Genomic DNA, 23,509 nt, shown 5'->3' with positions numbered 1-23,509 from the left:
TGGTACCTAATTTGTGTTTTGTCAAATCTGCAGTGAAAGTGTTCTTAAAATGAACATGTGCTGGGTCATCATCCGAGACTGCTATAACATGAAATATATGGCAGAATGCGGGTAAAATAGAGCCAGAGACATACAATTCTCCCCCACGGGATTGAGTCATAAATTTAATTAACACATTGTTTTTTAACAAGCGTCATCAGCATGGAAGCATGTCTTCTGGAATGGTGGCCAAACATGAAGGGACATCTGAATGTTTAGCATGTATGGCACTTAGATGCATAAGAACATAAGAACGGTTGTACCGGGTCAGACCAAAGGTCCATCTAGCCCAGTATCCTGTCTACCGACAGTGGCCAATGCCAGGTGCCCCAGAGGGAGTGAACCTAACAGGCAATGATCAAGTGATCTCTCTCCTGCCATCCATCTCCACCCTCTGACAAACAGGCTAGGGACACCATTCCTTACCCATCCTGGCTAATAGCAATTAATGGACTTATCCACCATGAATTTATGCAGTTCTCTTTTAAACGCTGTTATAGTCATAAGTTGAATAGGATTGGTCCAAGGACTGACCCTTGGGGAACACCACTAGTTACCCATCTCCATTCTGAGAATTTACCATTAATTCCTACCCTTTGTTCCCTGTCTTTTAACCAGTTCTCAATTCATGAAAGGATCTTCCCTCTTATCCCATGGCAACTTAATTTACCTAAGAGCCTTTGGTGAGGGACCTTGTCAAAGGCTTTCTGGAAATCTAAGTACACTATGTCCACTGGATCCCCCTTGTCCACATGTTTGTTGACCGCTTCAAAGAACTCTAATAGATTAGTAAGACACGATTTCCCTTTACAGAAACCATGTTGACTATTTCTCAACAGTTTATGTTTTTCTATGTGTCTGACAATTTTATTCTTAACTATGGTTTTGACTAATTTGCCCAGTACCGACGTTAGACTTACCGGTCTGTAATTGCCGGGATCACCTCTAGAGCCCTTTTTAAATATTGGCGTTACAGTAGCTAACTTCCAGTCACTGGGTACAGAAGCCGATTTAAAGGACAGGTTACAAACCTTAGTTAATAGTTCGCAACTTCACATTTGAGTTCTTTCAGAACTCTTGGGTGATGCCATCTGGTCCCAGTGATTTGTTAATGTTAAGTTTATCAATTAATTCCAAAACCTCCTCTAGTGACACCTCAATCTGTGACAGTTCCTCAGATTTGTCACCTACAAAAGCCGGCTCAGGTTTGGGAATCTCCCTAAAATTCTCAGCCGTGAAGACTGAAGCAAAGAATCTATTTAGTTTCTCTGCAATGACTTTATCATCTTTAAGCACTCCTTTTGTATCTCGATCATCAAGGGGCCCCCACTGGTTGTTTAGCAATTTAGAAATGCCTTGCAATTCCGGCTACAACAGTGCCATGAGAATGCCTATTTTCACTTTCTGGTGACGTTGTAAATAAGAAGTGGGCAGCATTATCTCCTGTAAATGTAAACAAACTTGTTTGTCTGAGCGTTTGGCTGAACAAGAATTAGGACTGAGTGGACTTGTAGGCTCTAAAGTTTTGCATTGTTTTGTTTTTGAGTGGTTATTTTTTTGTACATACTTCTACATTTTTAAGTTCAATTTTCATGATAAAGAGATTGCACTACAGTACTTGTATTAGGTGAATTGAAAAATACTATTTCTTTTGTTTATCATTTTTACAGTGCAAATATTTGTAATCCAAATAATATAAACTGAGCACTGAACACTTTGTGCTTTGTGTTGTAATTGAAATCAATATATTTGAAAATGTAGGAAAAACATCCAATTCTTTTAAATACATTTCAATTAGTAGTCTATTGTTTAACAGTACAATTAAAACTGCTATTAATCATGATTAATTTTTTAAAACACAATTAATTTTTTTTATTTATTCACAAGAATTAACTGCGATTAATTGACAGGCCTAATTAAAATCATACTCAAACACTGGTTTGGAATCATATCTGTCCTTACCAGGCTGCATATGACAAATATGAAAGAAACAGCATCCAGGAAAAAAAGTGCTCCTCTGCTAAGGGTAAAAAAAACAATATTACAACCATTTCTTTGGAGGGAAATAATCTTTACTTCCTCCTTTAAAAAACAGACCATCAGACCTATTATTAGCATTTTGTACAAAGCTTCACACAAGAAGGTCCTTAAATTGTTAGGCTCATTAAGTCACTCCATAAAATAGCATGACGGAGCTCCAAGCTTATTATCTCAGGGTGACTTCCAGAAAAAATTTGAAGTTTACATGTAAAAATATTTCCCCACTAAATTTCTGGAATCTGAGAGTCAAGCTGTGTTCTTTCTGACTCATATATCACCATCATAACAATTCTGCAACCAGAACTTAGCTAACAATATTATTGCTGAAGTGCAAGTCAGAATGGAATCTAGCCCAGTCTCTCCTCGTTGCATTGGCTCTATAGTGTTGGCAAGAAGTAATAAAAAATAGCAAATCCTTATTTTACTCAGAAATACATACAAGGAGCAGATCCACTGAAAAAGGTCTCATTTTTCTGACAACAATCATATTTCAAGCAAATTGAGAAGACTCATATTTTAATGTATAACAACCCAGGACTCTCCATGGGGATTGGGGATTCTCCCCAGATCACAGAGCAGCACAGTCCCGCCAAGTGTCATGCATCTCATATTGGACTCAGACATTTGGCAGCTCTGTCACGCCTGCCTGCTGCTCAGGTGGCTGGCCTCTTTCCGGTAGGCAAAGAGAAGCTGCTGCTCTTGCTGCCGGACATTCCGGTGAGTTGGGGATAAAAATGAGTTATTTCTACTGCAAGTTGGGGCAGCGAAGAGCTGCTTCCAGCCATGGTCCTATATTTCAGGGGAGTAGAAGTAGCTCTTACCTGCGATGATAAATAGCATCATGTGTGGAAAATAATGGCAGACAGGCGGTATGGTCCCACGATTAGTGCACAAGCCTAGAATTTAGGAGACCTATGGTCAAAGTCCCTACTCTACCACAACCTTCCTGGGTGATCTTGGGCAAGTCATTTAGTCTCCCTGTGCCTCATCTCCTCCTGTGAGACTAGCACTTCCCCACCTCACAGGGCTGTTTACCAAAAAATAAATTAAAAATTGTGCAATGCTCAGATACCATCGTAATGGAGGCCACATAAGTGCCATAGATAGTTCAAGATTTTCGGAGTCCAGAGTATATAGAAGCAGGCATAGCAAGATTTACATTATGAAATAGCTTTAGTATGCCAGACACAAATGGAACTTTCGGCCATGTTGTCCATGATGTCATAGGCATATGCTCTAGTAAAATGTATATGTATGAACCTTTTCCCTCTTTATTATTATTTCCTTTTTATAATAGCAACAACAGCCCGCAGGCAATGCATTTTCTTGGGTGGTTGAAGTCACCTGGCCTTCCTGATGCCACACAATACATTCAAGGTGTTCAGTACTGATAACCAACCACTGATGCACTTCCTGGACTTTCCTACTGCATCAATAACACACTGCCAATACTTGCTAGCTAGTGTAACTTTTATGTGTATAAAAATATCTATGTGATCAGCATCAATAAGTCACCCTAAATATATCCAGTCTAGTTTCATATTTAATTTTTTTGAGCATTCCCAAATGGAAGGTTTAATTTTTTGTTACCAAAGGCATTTTCTACATGATCATGATGCCTATGATATCCCATAGATTCATGCAGCTTTATTTATTAATAGGCAGAGAGCTAAGTGTTAGTAAGTGCATGCTTCTGACAGTCCCTGCAGTTACGAATAAAGCAGCTAATGAGAAGAAAAACTGCCCATATTGCCCTAATTCCCAAGGCTCAAGCCATCTTTAAGATAGAATGCAATAACAAATGATACTTTTCACCTTTATATACATCATCTTTCCGAGATTATAGATTGAGATGGATAGCTTTTTAGAATAACACTACCACAAGCATTAGACACAGATCAAACGTTTGCCTCCAGCATGAATGCTATACAATGCAGCAAAAATGTTCCAGAATAAAATGAAATGCGCTAATTGTTAGACAGAAAGTATGTAGTTATATTCTTAAAGCAAATTAACATCCAGTAATTTAAAAAATCCAAGGAGTAAAGCTCATTGATAAATTTCTCTAAGTCTTCCTTGAAAAGAAACTCTGCTAACAATAAGTACAGGTATTTTCTTCTAAGATTTCTCACCTTTTGGTGTAAATAATTATAGCTCCACTGAAGTCAACAGATCTATACCAATTTACACCAGTTGAGGATCTGGCCCAACTTGTCATTGTTCAGGAGAAGCCCACATAATAAGCAACCTTTGGATAATTAAAGCAAAACATTCTAAGATAGAAATGTAGTCATCCTTGTAGCTGTGTTTGCACAATCCTGTAAGATGCTGAAAACTATCTCTTGAGAGGCACTGAGCAGCCATAACTTCCACTAGAAATTTAGTGAGCTCAGCATCTTGCAAAATTGGGCTCAAAATTACATTGTTAGCAAGTATTTAAAAAGTCCTACAATATCAGCTTGGTTTCTCCTTACATCACTTCATTTTAGGGAAGAGCAGACATTGAGAGAAAACAATCTCAAATAATTGCCAAAAACTAGAGAGACAAGGTGGGTGAGGTAATATCTTTTATCGCTTGTCTCTCTCACCAACAGAAGTTGGTCCAATAAAAGATATTACCTCACCTACCTTATCTCTCTAATATCCTGGGACCAACACGGCTACAACAACATATGCCAAAAACTAGGCAGCACAATATATTTTTCCTCTATATTTTAACCCTTTTTCTTATTTTCTTTCTTCTTTCAGACAACAATTGTGAGCACAATTTTGGTGGCAGAAAGAAATGCAGGAAGGAGTTAGCAGAAAAGTAAAAGTATCTGGAGGGAGGGCAACTTGTTCATGCATCTCTGGGTGGCATAATTCACTCCTGTGGCTAGGTTCTGCTTCTGTTTCCCCCCCCCTCTCCCCCTGCCCAGCTTCACATATTTCTAATCCCTACTGCAGTAAACAGTGAAAAATAATGAAAGCTCTCAAAGCTTCCGTGGTTCCCTATCCAACTATCTTCTCCTTCTCAGTTAAAATCAGAGAAAAGCTTTTCCTCTGTGAACCAGATTTGTACTTTTGGGGCCAAATTCTCCATAGTTGCAAATGGGGATAGCACCATTGACCTCAACAGAGCCATGCTGATTTACACAGCTGAAGATAAGGGACTTTGTATCCAATACTGTTGTAAATTAAATTATTACAATCTTCACATTTTTTTTGTTGCTTCTCTGAGGCTCCTCAAGTTGTTATTTTTATGATTAATTGTTACCGTTCATGCAATACATCTTGAAAGCGATGTGTCATACAAGGATGAAACTCTGCTCCCAATTATATCACAGTAAATCTGAAGTAATGCCATTGGTTTCTGAGGAGTTACTCCATTTTATATACTGGTGTAACTGCAAGCAGAATTTGGGTTCTATATATTATTTAGCATGCTTATTTAATGACTTTCCATGGGAGTTAAGCGGCAATATGAGCCAAAATGTTAAAAGACGACTAATTGAGCCAGTCTTCCCAGAAACAGAGCCAGAAAGAACTGATGGAGCTGGCACACAAGGAGTCCAGATGGCCTTCAAGGTACTGTAAACTACCCAGAAGATGCAAAAAATAAGGTGTCATGAACATTTGTTATTTTGCTGCTAAACGTTTGTAAAGCAAAAACTGGCACTTTCCTTCCAAGTGAAATCTTAATATGGAAAAAGTGAAATTTACCAGGAAGAGGGATTTCCAGTTACTGTTTCAATTTGGTGTGGGTCTAACAAGTTTACAGTTTTTTTCGCATCTGTATTTCAGACTCTCAACCACACTCTTCTGTGTTCTAAATTTTTCTTTATGTTTTATTCTTCACCAAGAAGAGAATTACAGGAATGTAGATTTTGGACTGTACCATTCTTCATTCTACTTACGATCTTCGTCATCAGAATGGATGAGTTTTGTTCCATGTTCTGTTTCTTACTGCAACTGTTCTCACAAAATTTATTGTGGAATTTCAAAACTACTATACCTCTACCTCGATATAACGCTGTCCTCGGGAGCCAAAAAATCTTACTGCGTTATAGGTGAAACCTCATTATATTGAACTTGCTTTGATCCACTGGAGTGCACAGCCCCGCTCCCCCCGAGCATTGCTTTACCACATTATATCCAAATTTGTGTTATATCGGGTCGCGTTATATTGAGGTAGGGGTGTATATTTAAGGGAACATAATAATAGTATATACAATATTCTGTCCTTTACGTGGCTGGACATTTCACCTCCACATCACAGGTTAATTAATCTATCAGGGATGCAATGGAATATCAGTCATAATATAGCACATGGAAGAGTTATAAAATACAGAAGCATAATACTAAACACTAAAATAATATTTTAAAGTGGCATTAATGCTTTGATACCTCTTGCCAAAAACCAATACACTGAAGTGTCCAGTGGCATCTATTGAGGATGTTGAGCATTATCTTTGTTTGAGCCTCACACTCAGCAGATTATTTGGTTTAATAATGTACTTCTTTAGAACGGGTTGTCTCTTCCAATAAGTTTGGATCATGTATTATGTACAAATAATAAATAATAACAATCCTCCTCCCACTGAAGTCAGTGGGAGTTCTGCACCTGAGCAACATGTTGGAACAATGATTGATCCAGAGGGAAGAACAACCTCTGCTTAATCATCAGCATCATTTTCTAGAGCACTTGTGTTTTTCTTGGAGGTCTCCCATTCAACTACTGATCAGAACAAATCTTGCTTAGTTTATGAGATCCAATGATATCACAGCCTTAGGATATAGCTGCAGGCCTCATGCATGTGCTTAATACTTACTCGATGTAACACAATTTTATCTTGAGCAGAAATGGTACACGGTCCTTTAATTAAGTCAGCCCTAAATTTTGCCTGGATCATTAATAAAATGAGACTATTCTCTGTTTTCCTATTAAAAACTATTATTTTGTATTTTTTTTACTTTTATAGTCTAAACTTTTTCTTCAAATCAGATCCCCAAGTTGATATTTGCTCCTTTGGGCTCATCTAAGAACTACAATCTGTGACTAAATCAAATTCATTTTCTCTTGGCACAAAAAGTATCCACAATAAAAATAACCATTTATTTTTTTGTTCATGAAGCATGGCATGTTCATGGCTAGGAATTGCCCAAGGGAATGGGAAAATTAATTTCAAGAAAATGGATTTTATAGGTACAAAAGCCCTCTGAATAAATGCAAAAATATGCAACTACATTTGGATAAAAGGAAATATACACTTGGATTTCAGTGAAGGTTGAATTAAAATGCAACAAAGTACAGTATTAAGGATTCCATTTTGGGGGACATTTGCAGTGTTGCGCAGAGTTTTAGCTGTGCAGCTCCCGGTACTAGAAGTGAAACAACTCAGCTGAAACTGTGCAACACTCTGAAAATGCACCCTTTTCCCAAAACTCAACCCACAAAAAGTCTCAGGTAGGCATTGCTGCACACATTATTCAAAATACCTACTCATAGCTATCATCTCCACACTAGCCAGGCTAGGGTGTAATCAGGAAGGCCTAAATGCAACTGGAGTTGCAGCTAGCAAGGGATGTGAAGGGTAACAAGAAGGGTTTCTACAGATATATTAGAAACAAGAAAAAGGTCAGGGAAAGGGACGCTTAATGAATGGGGGAGGCAACCTAGTGACAGATGATGTGGAAAAAGCTGAAGTACTCAATGCTTTTTTTTGCCTCGGTCTTCACAGACAAGGTCAGCTCCCACACTGCTGTCCTGGGCAACACAGTATGGGGAGGAGGTGAGCAGCCCTCAGTGGTGAAAGAACAGGTTAAGGACTATTTAGAAAAGCTGGACATGCACAAGTCCATGGGTCCGGATCTAATGCATCCAAACGTGCTGAGGGAGTTGGCTGATGTGATTGCAGAGCCATTGGCCATTATCTTTGAAAACTTGTTGCGATTGGGGGATGATTGGAAAAAGGCAAATATAGTGCCCATCTTTAAAAAAGGGAAGAAGGAGAACCCAGGGAACTACAGACCAGTCAGCCTCACCTCAATCCCTGGAAAAATCATGGAGCAGGTCCTCAAGGAAACAATTTTGAAGCACTTGGAGGAGAGGAAGGTGATCAGGAACAGTCAACATGGATTCACCAAAGGCAAGTTATGCATGACCAATCTGATTGCCTTCTATGATGAGATAACTGGCTCTGTGGATATGGGAAAAGCAGTGGATGTGATACATCTTGACTTTAGCAAAGCTTCTGATATGGTCTCCCACAGTATTCTCGCCAGGATGTTAAAAAAGTATGGATTGGATGAATGGACTATAAGGTGGATAGAAAGCTGGCTAGATCGTAGGGCTCAACGGGTAGTGATCAACGGCTCGATGTCTAGTTGGAAGCCGATATCAAGCGGAGTGCCCCAGAGGTCGGTCCTGGGGCCGGTTTTGTTCAACATCTTTATTGATGATCTGGATGATGGGATGGATTGCACACTCAGCAAGTTCGCAGATGACACTAAGCTGGGGGGAGAGAGATAGGGTCCAGAGTGACCTAGATAAATTGGAGGATTGGGCCAAAAGAAATCTGATGAGGTTCAACGAGGACAAGTGCAGAGTCCTGCACTTAGGACGGAAGAATCCCATGCACCGCTACAGGCCGGGGACTGACTGGCTAAACAGCAGTTCTGCAAAAAAGGACCTGGGGATTACAGTGGATGAGAAGCTGAATATGAGTCAGCAGTGTGCCCTTGTTGCCAAGAAGGCTAATGGCATATTGGGCTGCATTAGTAGGAGCATTGCCAGCAGATCCAGGGAAGTGATTATTCCCCTCTGTTCGGCACTGGTGAGGCCACCCACCTGGAGTATTGCATCTAGTTTTGGGCTCTCCACTATAGAAAGGATGTGACAAATTGCAGAGAGTCCAGCGGAGGGCAACGAAAATGATCAGGGGTTGGGGCTCATTACTTATGAGGAGAGGCTGAGAGAAACTGGGCTTGTTTAGTCTGCAGAAGAGAAGAGTGAGGGGGGTTTTGATAGCAGCCTTCAACTACCTGAAGGGGGCTCCAAAGAGGATGGAGCTAGGCTGTTCTCAGTGGTGGCAGATGACAGAATGAGGAGCGATGGTCTCAAATTGCAGTTGGGGAGGTCTAGGTTGGATATTAGGAAACACTGTTTCACTGGGAGGGTGGTGAAGCCCTGGAATGGGTTACCTAGGGAGGCGGTGGAATCTCCATCCTTAAAGGTTTTTAAGGCCTGGCTTGAGAAAGTCCTGGCTGGGATGATTTAGTTGATGTTGGTCCTGCTTTGAGTAGGGGGTTGGACTAGATGACCTCCTGAGGTCCCTTCCAACCCTGATATTCTATGATTCTAAACAAGGTTTTCCAGCTATTATATAAGGTAAACACAAGCTTACAGCTATTTATTTACTGTCCTTGATCCATGTGCTGAAATTCCACTAACTTCAATAGAAGCTTTGCATGGAAACCAAAGGCAATTTACAAAAACACTTAGATATAAATAAAAGAGACAAGGGGGTGAGGTAATATCTTTTACTGGACCAACTTTTTTGGTAAGAGAGACAAACTTTTGAGCTACACAGAGCTCTTCTTCAGGTCTAGGAAAGGTATTGAGAGTGTCACAGCTAAATACAAGATCAAAGTGATAGTTCAGCATAGGTAGTTTGCACATATTCTCAAGCAGTATTTCTCAACCTTTTTGATACCGGGGACAGGCTTGCTGCCTTCCTAAACCGTGTCAGGGAGATCTCAGGGACTGGTGCAGTTCTGCAAAAAAGGACCTGGGGATTACAGTGGATGAGAAGCTGAATATGAGTGAGGCAAAGACAAATTCTAGCAATATTGCAGAAGTAGTGAAGGCAAATTTTCACATACAGGACACTGTGATGGGCTCTTGGCTCTTAGTTTAAGAGAGTCCGATCATGACCCTGACACCTAAGATACCCATCATGATTTTTAAACATGTTTGTGAATCATACATCATAAATCAGCAGTAAATCCACTAAAGTCAACAGTTACAACAATGTACAGCTGGTGCATGAGAGATCAAAATCAGACCCAATTGCTGTAATTTTCTTAGATTCGTAGATAAAGACTGGAAAACTTACAGCCCAGGATAAGACTGAGTATTCAGCACTTTCTAACAATCAGGCCTCTTCAAGTTGTCTCAGGTTGGGTATCTCAGAGCTGAGAAACCCAAAATAGCTAGTCACTTTTGAAAATCTTGGCTTACATTTTTATTTAGGGCCCATTGCTATTTTTTCTAATAGAAAGTGGTGAGACTACTTTCCAGTTTTGGGAACATTTGGGTGTACAAGACAAAGCAAACTCAAAACAAGAGCTACAAAGCTACTCGAACCCAAAACAATGGTTAGTTTTGTAACTACAACTGTTATATGTGCTTTCTCACTTCAGTTAATAGTCACATCAAAGTACAATCGCCTTGTCTGTCTCCTTAGCTGTTCTTGAGTGGATTCACAGAGTTTAACCAAATCACCATAAAGAGAAAGTTAAACTACAAGAAATACAATAGTTACATTTGTGGCTAAGGATCCTTTTGGCTGCTCAGACTTTGGTCCTTCGCGAAACAAGAAAAACATACTGATGCTGAGTTTTTTACATTAATTCATGCTATTTACACAGTCTGCCATTTAATATTAGTGAATGGTGGCTGTTATAGTGAAATTCACTCCTGCCTACATAAAGCTAGAGTAATCAGGCTTTGTGCAAGAATCAGACCATGTAACTGCAATGCAGCTCTTTTGCAGCTAATGATTCAGACTATGGAATACCCTATGCAGACGTAGTGCAGTGATTTTAAGCCATTGGATTTGCATCAGTATCTATTTCTTGACCCCCTTCGAATATACATCCCTCTCTGCACATTCCTATTTGCATCAGGCACACCACTGGTATTTGATAAACAACAAATCATTCTGCCATTCTGACTGCCTGGAACAAAATGTTGGGATTGGCACTGCCAGGTCCTCATATAAATCCTACTTCCCTAATTCTCATGTATTAGTACTATTTATGATTGTATTGCATTCTAGTATAGGTTTTTCATCCTGTCCTCTAAAAACTGCCCTAAGGCTCTATTCTTGGCCCTCTTACTGGTTCTCCTTCTATCTTATCTCCCAAGATAACACTCCTAACATTCTCTCTTCCATCTTTCTGTCTTTTTCTAAACTGCCCACATCATGCTATACCCTGATTTCCCACTCCTGAATGCTTCAGAGACTGAAGACCTCTTTGTCTCAATCTCTCTGTCATCCTCTCATTCTCTTTAATCTAGACATTAATTTTGCTCCCAAGGTCATGTGTTTGTATGTCTACAGTGCACCAATAGTCAGTTTGAATTCATGCACAATATATCTTGCCTTTCGGACTCTCTTAAACTAAGAGCCAAGAGCCCATCACAGTGTCCTGTATGTGAAAATTTGCCTTCACTACTTCTACAATATTGCTAGAATTTGTCTTTGCCTCACTTGAAATTTTTAATGCTTTAATCACTTATTCCCTTGCTGCCACCTTTCTCTCTTGTTTATTGTCTTCCTAAATTCCTATTATCTAGAGAAACAAATACTATGCCAAGAAACAGAATTGATCATCCATATCTATACTATTGGCATCTGCACTGGCTTCCTATACATCTCAAAATCCCATTAAAACTTGTCTTCCTAGTTTTCAAAATTCTTGAGACACTTGCTCCAGCCTACTTTTCCTCTATCTGCCTAAGCTTCCCCATCTACAAAATATATATCCCTTTTTGTAAAGTGCTTTGAGATTGATGGATGAAAAGTGTTACACAAGGGACAATTATTATTAACAACAACTTTATGACCTTGTATCCATCTCTTGACTCTGTTACCCCAGATTTGGTCTCCTCTTTACAATATTGCTTAGTTGGATGTTCATCTTTTACTTGAGCTGGCCCATTTTTCTGGAACTGATTTGCCCTCTGTCCCCCCATCCCTTTCCTTTCATCTTGATCACTTCTTTTCTATAAACTGTTTCTTAAGAACTTCTTTTCCCCTTTCTCTTCAGCTTATGATAGATGGATTCTTGCTGTAAAGCGTTTTGTGATGTATATTAGAGGATGTTATATTTTTAAAAAACTACCTTGTATTTGATTGTCAAAGACGCACACTTCATCAAATTTTCCATTCAGAAAGTACCAGCCTATTTTATCCTACAAAGAGATAGACACACAAAAGGGAGGGATGCAAGCTACTGTGATTGCCACTAAAATAAACACTTCCTGCAATATAGTGTTTGCCTCACTAGAAATTCCATGGCAGGATCACCTGACTAAGAACATAAGAATGGCCATACTGGGTCAGACCAAAGATCCATCAAGCCCAGTATCCTGTCTTCCGACAGAGACCAGTCTGTTTGCCGATACAAGAGGGAGTGTGAACGCGGCAGGATCGCTCTCCTGCCGACAAAGCTTATGCCACTCGCAAAAGTGCCAACAAAATACTGCAAAAGAGCGTTCACACTTGCTGACTTTTAGTGACAAGGCTGTGTTGACACAGCCCTGTCGCTAAAATTTCTGAAGTATAGGCAAGCCCAGAAACTAAACTTTTTGCATGGGGAAACAGTGTGTTCCTCATTTTCTTTTGATTTGCAAAAGTGCTCAGCACTCCCAATTACAGAACCTCTGCTCTGAATATATGAAGTGTTATAACATTCTAAGTACTCTGAAAAATCAGGCCCTAAATCTCTGAAATTGGGCACCCAGAATTAGTTGACACTTTTTGACAGTTTTGGCCTTAATCCTTGGCTTCACCTCATAGGGGTGTTGTGAATATAAATTCATTAACATTTGTAAAGGACTAAGATACTATGATGAAAGCACCACAGAAAACCCCAGGAGGAAATTAATAATTCTGTGTTCAGTGTGGGGTTTAGATGGTGTGCAGTAAATAATACATGGTACCACACACTGAATTATGAGGATAAAAAGAAATATTGAATAGCTACCCATTCAATGAGGACCATCTACCATGCACACTAAATGAGGCAGAAGTTCTGTGGGAAAAAGTAACATGTGAACATATAATTAAGGACTATATCATAATGCACAAGGGGGAACAATTAAGAGGGAAACCTTAATTCTGGCACCTCCTAACTTTTGAGTGCTTGACTTTGCAACCTTAACATTCTTTTAATATATATATATATATTTGGGTGCAATATAACAGTGAAATACTGACCAGATAGTACCACAGATAATTGCAGAACTAGGGCCAAACTTCCTGAGCAGAACCCCTAAATGACACTCAAATATTTTGTCCTAATACCCATATTTATACATGCAAACTCCTTAATGGCACATTAAAAGGAATAATTGCATACATAAGTGTATATTTTGCATGTACAAATGAAAAATGTGCATGCATAACAGGTATGCATATAAACGGGGTGGATGCAATTTAAGTGTCCCCTTTCGAAATCTTATCCCATTATATAATTTATTATGTTAGCCTTCTAAGACTAGAAGACTGAAAATGTCTAGTGAGAAACTAATTAAGTAAAAAGTGGGCTCCAGAGGTTATTGACCCCCAACCTGACATTTGCAATGGTGACATTTTGTTACTGGGGTGCATAATAGAGAATTGGCTACTTTGTAATTAAGGCTCAGATCATGGCTGGGCTTAACACACTCATGCAGGGACATAAGGGGGAAAAAGACCTCTCCGTTCCCTCTCTGGCCTGCCTGGATCATTACCCAGACATTGGGTGGAGAGAGCTGACTCTACAGAGCTGGTTCTTCCTGTGCAGGGGGTGGGTGGCGGCTGGGGAATGGGCAGAGCTCACCCTAACACACAAGTGAGTAGAGCTGAATTGGCTTGAGGAGAAGATGGAATATCTACACCTGGTAAAGGGCTGTAACAAACTACTCCATTCCCTTCCTTCCCCAGAGCAAGGGAGAAGCGGAGGAGGAATTCTGGGCTCCTGCTGGACAGCATAGGGCTGTGCCTAAAGGTTCCATCTAGCTGCAACTGCTTTACAATGCTGGAGTGAGCTTTTTTTAAACTTCCTGTATGTGAGAAATGTAGCTTTGTTTTTTTGGAATATGAAATTATATGGCACAGGGACAGAGAGGAATTTGAGCTCTAAAATATAAAGGAATGGTACTCCAAGTATATCCCTATTGTTCAGACTTGGTTCAAGTCCATTGTAAAGTAGGTGTATCTAAATTCACACCTAAGGGGAGTAGCTAAGTATCTAACAAAGCACACAGGTAACAATTTACCTATCTAAAATTTTTACAATCTGATAGGTACTGTTCTACGGATTGTCATGTTCATCCTCTCTCTCTGAATAGGGCTCCTATTCATTACCTAGAGTGTTGTTTGAGGGCAGGATATAGTTCTTAGCCTTAATATCTGATTTTTTACAATATCCATCACTTGATAAGAAACAAAATAAAAACAATGGTTGATATTAATTTAAAACCTATGAGATATCGTTCACTGTTTCTCAGAGGACCACCAGTAACTAACGAATCCTATGCAAGAGCTACAGCAAAGCATGCTGACCCCATTGATGAGCTAATCAATTATGCTAGTACAAAACAAGGTAATAACCAAAGCAAAAGAAAACCTATGTTCTTTACAGAACCAGGAAGGAGTGGGGAGAAAGCACATTTGCCAAATACAACATGGCAAAACTGGTAGGGCAGTAAATTTTGTTTCACATTTCCAAGAAAATATTTTTAAGATTTCTACCTCCCTCCAGCCTTTAACAAAATTAATGTTCCTCTAAGCACAGCAGCTTTATTGCCACCAACTCAAAGTGAATGAAGAAAAAACAGAGTATACAGGTAGAAGGTTTGAATAGTAGAAATGGTAATTATCCCAAATAATAGGGATATGCCATACTATAGTGTTTACAGAGTACAATATACATGCCACACCTTTATATCATCAGTATCTTAAATCAAGGTTTAAATTCTGCTTTTAAAAAGACTGCAGCATAGCTCGCTGCTGTGTGTGCTTTGGAGAATAAAAATGATTAATTCTGCCCATCAATGAAGTTTTTTCTTATGATTATCACAAGCCTTTGCAGCATGCAGCAAAAGAAAAATGGAAATCATTTATAGGCTCATGTTTAAAACCTTATTTAAAAACGCATAACAATACTAATTATTAAACACCAGAAAGGTTTAAATAAAAATCAGGTAAAATGCTGACTTTAAAAAATTTAAACATAGCTGCATTAAAGAGATTTTTTTTTTCAATGAACGATTTTACAGCTCTGGGTTAAGAAGGAATTTTTATTTCAAAATTAAAAGAAGAAAACGATGGGAAAACAAGTAAATCAAACGGGAAGTGTATCATCTCATGTGAGTGCCAATGATGAGCTGCACATCTGAAAAGAGCAGAATGATCAATTCATCACTACAAAGCAGAAAGAAGCAGAGAGTGCCTTGGAAAAGATTTCCTTTTGGAATCACCATGGCCAAGAGTCAGCAAAAGCTTTGTACCCAGGGACCTAATGTTGTCTTTTAAACTAACAAAACTAGACTACTCTGGAAGAAAAAGAAAAAAAAAAAAAGGTAAGACTTCATCATTTAATCCCTTTCCACTTTACTGTGTATCTTCTCAGTGCTTATCTTGATACCATTTTTCTTTCCCTCCCCACCCCCGACAGTATGATACCAGCATGGATAGTTCATGCCAAATGTGCACTAATCTATATCTCAGAGTTTCTGCCTATCTCATTAGTCTGTCTCACATTCAACAGTTAGAGAACATGTAGCAAAGGAATTGCAAGGTGTTGGCAGTTGCTAGAGTGACAGAGTGTTGCGAATTCAAAATGGCACTCCCCGAACCATCTAAGATTGCACACGGAACACCACAACACATACATCTGATTGTAATATTTCTACTGGCAACAATTCTAATATGCTGTTTTATTTCACCTCAGGTTTTGTGCCGAATTCTTCTCTCGGTTCCATTGGGGGTAAACCTGCCCTGTATAACTGAGAGTAGCATTTGAGCTACTGTTTTTAATCTGATGCTAAATAAGTAATTAGCAATGACCAACTAGTCAACTGGGGGAACAAGGGCATAGCCATAGAGACATCTGGGTGAAATCTCACCTTAGTCCTGCAAGTTATCCCTGTGCTCACATAGAGCCCCACTAATTTCAGTGGGGTTCTGCTTGGTGCAGGTCTCTGTCTGCCTGGAACATTGTGTAGAATCATGACCCCCACTGAATTGCAGCTGATTTAACTGCTATTCTGTGCAGCTCTGCATTGGGCTGATAACATTTTCATCTTTCAGAATACTCTTGTTTTTCTAAAAGCCCAAACATTTTGAATAACTATTCACTTAATTAAAAGGAAAAATAAACCGTTACTGGTGTCCACCTTGGCTTGGTGCATTGTTAGGTACCTTGCCTCATTTTAAAACTAGAAATGATTTGCATTTTAACCATAAAAATATTAACTTTCCGGACTCTTATTTCAGTGTGTGCACTGTGAACCCACACAGGAGAATACTTTGAGAAAATAAAAATAAACTTACAAACTTTGAATGCACTTCAAGGTTCAGAAAGCAATGGGAACAAATGCATTATTTAATCATAAAAAAAAATACAGACAATGTAGTGCAAAGCTGAGGAAAGAACTCAGGCTCCCAGAGGCAAAGCAGGGTGGGAGCATGGAGGGTATGACTGCTTTCAGAGCGGGACCTGTGCCTTCTGCTAATACTGCTTCTTATTATGGAAGTGGAAAGGAGGCTGAGACCACTGGATGGTGGTAAGAACTAGCTGCAGTTTTCTCAGAAACAGTGATTTAGAGACAAGAGAAAACAAATAAGAAATCTTAGCAAAACAGGATGGAAAACTTCTAGTTTACAAACAATAAATCCTGTTAAATTATGAAAAGTTGAAAAGAAAGCCCAGGAAAAACACAAGGACAGATCCAGCTTCCATTCAAGTCAATAGCAAATTTTCTATTCACTTCAATGGGGCAGGTTTGAGCCCCAACATTGCTATGTGCTGCTTTGTTACCCTAATTCCAATCACAATATTACTCCCCCACCCTCATTAAGGGCTGGTTCCAACCTTACTTGACTGGCTCATACCCTGTTTTTGTTATGTTGGCTCAACAATGCTTGTAACCTTTTAAAATTACTCACAATAACTGCCGAGTGCAGTAGCACTTACCCTGAGGTAGTTGAGGGTGAAGTTAGTCAGACCCATTCGGGTGATGTTTTTGGACAGCTGCTCCAGCACCTGAGGGTCTTGTGCCTAAGTAGGAAGGAAACAAGGAAATTGGCACTTTGCTTTTGGTTTGTTTTTTGAGGGGGGAAATCACTCTTGTGGAAAAATTACATTTCGAGGCTAGAATTAAAATTTAAATAAATAAAACCACTCCAGAGGTCTTTTACTGGATTTGTAATATTAAACAATACTAATTTGTTGTTAGACAAAGTCCATTTCAGATGGTCTTTCTATAATTCCCTCAACTAGTCCAGCTCACCTTAAAAGCTAAATGCATTTATATAAAATTACTATTATATATATTATATTAGCACTTGGAGTCCCTAAATGAGATCGGGACCCTAGTGTGGTAGACACTGTACAAAAGATATAGTATGAGATAGTGACCATCCCCAAGTCTGTAATCTTTTTGTATCACATTTTTCTAAATACACAACTCTTGCTTTAAGTGATTAAACCAGTTGTGCAAACTATCATTTACTTTCATGAAGGTTCTATGTCAGAGGGCTTGTAGGATCAGGCCACAGACTAGAAGATCTTCTGGTAGGGACTGTGGGTTAGATTTTCAGGTGGGCTATGGGGGGAGGGGGTTGTGGGAGTCTGACTCCATCCTGTGGGGAGGGAGGAAAACAGGAACTGGGTTGTCATTGGGGTTTCTTTAACTCTCTTCTCCTGGGGGGATTTTTGTGTGTGCCTGTATTGTTACAGACATACTTGCTGACAGGTATTTTGAAACAAATTACCAAAATAATTGAAACTGGTGTGATTATGTAGTGTTATTTTGACAAATAAGATTTTCAAAATTTTGCAGAACTTTAAAATATTGTGCACAAAATTTTTAATTTTTTGGTGCAGAATTTTTATTTTTTTGGTGCAGTATGCCCCCAGGAGTAACAATGTAAAAGTACTCTGGAATTCTGGTTCATGTCATTACTGAGAAGGGGCTTTCAATGTGAAAATAAGATCTGGAATCAGGTTCCAAAGTTTTGGTTTGTGTATGTATGTATTTGCTATCTCCTGTGAGTATAAAAATCAGCGTTCACATTTAAGGGCCAAATTCTTCTCTCAGCTACAGTGGTGAAAGCCCACTGACTTCAGTGGAGTTGCATCAATATAAATGAAAGCGGATTTTGACCCCAAATCTTTGTCATGCAACCCACAACGACAAAATGGGATTCAAGAAAAAATGTATTAGAGCTAAGTGAAAAATAACTGTGAAAATATAGTTACAATATAGCCTTACATGAAACACTGAGAACCAGGGGAGAGTGATGAAAGAAGGGCTTATAAATTAATGCGGGTGCAGTCAGAACAAAATATTTATAGTTAATTGCCTGGGCTGTGAAATTTGCTGGAGTTCTTTAAAAATATAATCTCATCTCTTTGCATTAGGTCAAATGAAAAAAGGATTACTTACATGCATGGCTAGAATGCTGCGTGGGACTAATTCTCTGTACTGTCTAATGGTAAAGTGCCATGTTTTTATTCTCATAAGATCATCAAAGGTAAACTCCAAGATAAGACGCCCTTCTGTGCATACCTAGGATTAATAAAACACATGAAATAAAATCTTCCAGGAAATCTGTGCAGAATTACAGTATTCTGACTCATTTAAACTAAATACCAAAATATCATCTGTATTTTAGTGTCCATTGTCATTGGGTTAATTGTTTCCCCTTCTCTAGAAAAAGAATTAGGGAAAGTAACTTCATGGTGGAGACAATAACTTATTATACTCTAGATTTTATAGCACTGTGTATACTAAATCTTATTTATTGCACCATTTTTGTTTCCCTTTTTAATCACCACTGCTAATTAATGATACTAAACCTTTCAGCATAGGTGACTGTTGTGCATACTTGATGTCAAGCTGCTGAACCAGTCATTCCCAACCTTTTAAAGTTTGATCCTCCCTACTAATGGATTAATGTATAAATGCTCCATTTGCATCCACTAGCAGTGCATAATGCCCCAGCATGGTTGCTGTCAATACTCATTTTTCTGTTCTTTTTTTCTTATTGTCTTTTTCCAAGTGCTTCCTCCCCACATATACACCCCCTTTTTATTTTTAATCTGGTTTTCTTCTCTTGTTTTCTTTCTTTTTTATCAGCTGCCTATCCCACACATTTGCCACTAACCAGAAAGCTACATGCAGGTGTCCCTGGGTCTGCACTGGTAGCTCCATGGGGCTGACTCTCATGTGATATTGAAGCTGAGTGTCATGGGGGCAAAAAAGAGACACTTAGACCAGTATGCCAATGCCTGATCTTGTAGCTCTGTACATGTGAGTTACCCCCCACAGTCAAATAATTCATATTGTACTGTGAAGGATGCTGTATTAGAAAAGCAAGGGGGTGGGTGGGCAGGTAGAAGGATGGGTAAATGCAGTTGGGCACTGCAGGGGAAGGGAGAGGAAGTGGCTGGCTTTCATAGAGCTGCCCACAGCTTTATCTGTGAGCAGTGAAGTATCTGAGTATCATGAAGCTGTCATGGATTCAGTCTTCTTGAGGGTGCCAAATGCACTCCTTGCATGATGCCCTGGCTAGTGGATCCCTGAAACATTGTACACATTAGCAGCACTGGAAACTCTTTTTAAAAACCTGGTTATGAATTTAGTCTCAAAACTCCTGTTAGGAGTTAGTATGACTGAGGGAACCTGCAGTGAAAGAAATAATGAAAGGAGAGAGAAGTAATTAGTGAAATGTTCTTACAGGACTGTGCACAGACAATTAGATAACAATCTTCCATTAAAAAAGAGACACTTATTGCAACTTTAATCAAATAATAGCAGAATGAAATAAAACAAATTGTAATGCTAGTTTACTAGTTAGTCTGTTTGCACGTTGGTGTGACCACCAAATCCAGATTTATTTAGTTTGTGGTTTTGCAGTGTGTATTTTTTCTGATTAACTACTTATTTGATGCTGTTGTCTCCTCACAGTTTGACCTGCTTTCGCATAGTGTTCAAAACCACTTAGACTAGGCTACCAGGCATATTGTGCAGGCAAAATATTGTAGGCCTAGAAAAGAGAGATTTGTTAGTAAGTTTTGGGTTCTCTTATTCACTGTACCTCTGTCATGCATTCAGTTTTTCTATAGCTGATGGCCTATATGCAGGATTCATTCCCTCACTTGACTCTTTGATGTTCTCATTATTTTCATACTAAGATTAAAAATTTCACACACACGACTCTAATACTCCAATGTGAAGTAGCTGAGCCTATCAATATTACTGTACTGAAGTGAAGGATCCTGGTTATTGCCCAGTTAATATTAAACTACATCGGGCTTATAATAATTTCTTATAACAATATCTCATATGCTCCCAAATATGTCTTCTATGAAATGTTAAGAAATAGAGCTCTCAATAGACTTTATTTTATGAACACATGTTAACAAATGGTCACAGAAAAGCTGGAACACATACCTCATATCATTGGCAAAATTTTACACATCTTATAAAGAAATTTAATTTTCCCCTGTCCAAGAGAATTTCAGGTATTGCTTCTAATCAATAAAATTAATGTAGTTCTTATTTGAAGTTGGCCTCTTTTTTTTTTTTTTTTTTAAGAAAAGGTGCCTTTCCCACAGAATCCAAAATCAAAAGGGTCTCCAATTAAGAAAACATTTTCTGTTGTGCTGAATTCATGTTACCTTACTGTGAGCTCTGACATTTTGTTTCTGTGGTAACCAAAATCAGCTGATTAGTTGGCATGGTAACAGAAAAGATGTAATCCCAGCAGACACACTCTAATCAATGCCCCCAGCACAGATGGTCTCCGGAGGATCAACAAGAAAGAGGCTGGCAGGCATTCAGTATATCACGTGGCAGCTCTAGACTAGGCCAGGAAAAAGAAAACTAAAAAAGAACATTTCTCAAACTAACCAATAGCTTTTTAACCCCTTCCTTGCATTGATTAATTGTAGGCTATTCAATGGGTTGCACCTATGAAAAATGACCTCAAAATTGCTTTCTATTGGATAAAATGTAGTTTTTCTAAAATAAAAAATCTTTTCTTCCCTTTTCAGCCCATATTAATAGATCATTTCTCAAACCTGTTCCTTTACTTGAAAAGCAGTCTAAAGCTTTTATGAATACATACAATTAGTAAGATTATTTACTCAGTAAGACTTAAAAAAGATAAAGTGAGCTTTAGTGTTATACTTGTGAAGTATGGATGAGTGAGTCTGTCAACTGCAGAGAAAAATGTATTTTTATTATAACGATAAATGCATGTAGGCTATGACCATTTTTAGTAGCACTGATCTCTGTAAAGTTCATTTATGTGAGACTATTGGGAAATATAAAAATCACTAGCACTAAAAAACAGCTCAACTACCATATAAAGTTTGAGTATAAGTAAATTAGAAGAGTTTGGGTTAATTCTGTGAGAGCATTGTTTTCACTGTGTGAAGGGGGAAAAAATCTAAAATCCAAACACCATGGTGAATTAACATGGTAGCTTGGATGTTTAGAACCTGATTATACTATCACAGAAGTCAGTGGCAAAACTGTTAACTGGGACCTTTAATCCTGAACATGAATTTCCCTTCTTTTATTAGTTTTAATTCACACCCTGAACCTTATTAAATATTTCTATTAATTTATTTCTTTTGGATTTTATTAAAAATGTAGCGTTGACTTCTTAGTTCAGTAAGATATTTAAGTACTTGGGTAACTTTAAGCACGTGAATAACCCCATTTAAGTCAATTTTGACTACTTGCACTTAAAGTCAGGTATATGCTTAAGTACCTTGCTTAAAAAAGAAAAAAAATTACTAATCTCATATTTACTCAGTACTATCTAATAAGTTGAGCTAAGCAGGAAAATATAAAAATGCATAGCATGTGGATCATTGATGCAACAGATGATCAAACCTCTATCAGGACTGTTCCAGACTATTGTATTAAAACTATTTAGAGAATTTTTAGCTTACAGACTGTTCATCAGACCAAAGTGGGTGCTAAACAACAGCAGTGTGCTTGATGTGTTTGAATACTAAAAATGTTTACAACAGAGTCACTAAAGGAAAGAAAAACCTTACTTGACCAAATTCTGACATAGTGTTAAGTGGGTGAATTAAATTTAATGTAGTTACACATGTTACATGAGGTTTGAATTTTGTCAATTCAAAATTGACCCAGGCTGCAAGGGCACAGTTCTGCCATTACATGTGCTGGGTCCTTATGGACGTCACTGGGAGTTGTGCATGCACCTTAGAGGGCAAAGTTTGGTTCTAACTCACTTTCGAACATGCCAAGCAATGTTACTCTTTTCTCCCTTATTCTACATTCTAAAGGCGTTTTAGTAAGAAAAATAATGTTTTAATTGTAAAAACATATAAAAACAATTTAATCTTTTTCCTGAAGCTAAATTGTATCCCTGAGTGAACTGTCTATTGAAGTATAGAGATTTACATTAGACTCCTCAACAGAACCTTCACTATGGAGGGATAGCTCAGTGGTTTGAGCATTGGTCTGCTTAAACCCAGGTTTGTGAGTTCAATCCTTGAGGGGGCCATTTAGGGATCGGGGGCAAAAATCTGTCTGAGGATTAGTCCTGCTTTGAGCAGGGGGTTGGACTAGATGACCTCTTGAGGTCTGTTCCAACCCTGATATTCTATGATCTATTGGAGTGTGTACGGTGTCACTAAGACTCCAATTTTGCGAATCTTTGCAAGATTGAGACCATTCACTGTTGTTTCAAAATTATTGAATGCTAGAGATTCCAAAGGAAGGGTTCCAAAAAACTGCTTCTCTGTGTAATATTGCATTAAACCAACTGACCCATGTTCTGCCCTTTGGCTAAGTGCATCACAAAGGGGAGAAAAATCATGGAAATGACACAAATGTTGTTCGAGTGCCACGCAGAAGGGACAAGTAGCTACACTATAGCTTCCCTTCCACTGCATATAGCCAAACATCTAGCCATGGCTGCAATATGCAAGCTCTTCACTGGCCAGGTGGTGAGGAGGGGTCATCTAGGAACAGCTGGTTTACTTGGCACGCTTCCTTCTCTTTGGGGGGCAAATTTTTGATGCAATGCATGCATCATAAACTCAGAGGAGCCCCAGTAACTTGAGTTGGTTGGAATGTTTCAGTAAAGCCTTTGAGTTGTTTTTTGTTTTGTTTTGTTTTCATTCCATGGAATAGACCCAAATGTTGAAACCTCAATTTTTTTCTCAAAACAAAATTCTTGTT

At 38.6% G+C, this 23,509-nt stretch overlaps 1 protein-coding gene across 8 annotated transcripts in view; it reads right to left on the bottom strand.

Annotated features, from left to right (window-relative positions):
• Positions 1 to 23,509, bottom strand: part of LDB2 (LIM domain binding 2) — a 276,567-nt gene that overhangs the window by 33,298 nt on the left and 219,760 nt on the right. For all 8 annotated transcript variants that reach the window (XM_034771078.1, XM_034771074.1, XM_034771076.1 and 5 more), the window contains 2 exons: positions 18,725 to 18,847; positions 17,251 to 17,334 (listed from right to left, as the gene is read on the bottom strand). In XM_034771078.1, coding sequence (XP_034626969.1) covers positions 17,251 to 17,334; positions 18,725 to 18,847 — 207 coding nt within the window. The remainder of the gene's footprint in view (positions 1 to 17,250; positions 17,335 to 18,724; positions 18,848 to 23,509) is intronic.

This window comes from Trachemys scripta, chromosome 5 (assembly GCF_013100865.1).
Source record: "Trachemys scripta elegans isolate TJP31775 chromosome 5, CAS_Tse_1.0, whole genome shotgun sequence".
Classification (NCBI taxonomy): domain Eukaryota; kingdom Metazoa; phylum Chordata; order Testudines; family Emydidae; genus Trachemys; species Trachemys scripta.
The sequence above is the reverse complement of the archived record's forward strand: the minus strand, read 5'-3'. Positions and strand labels throughout refer to the sequence as shown.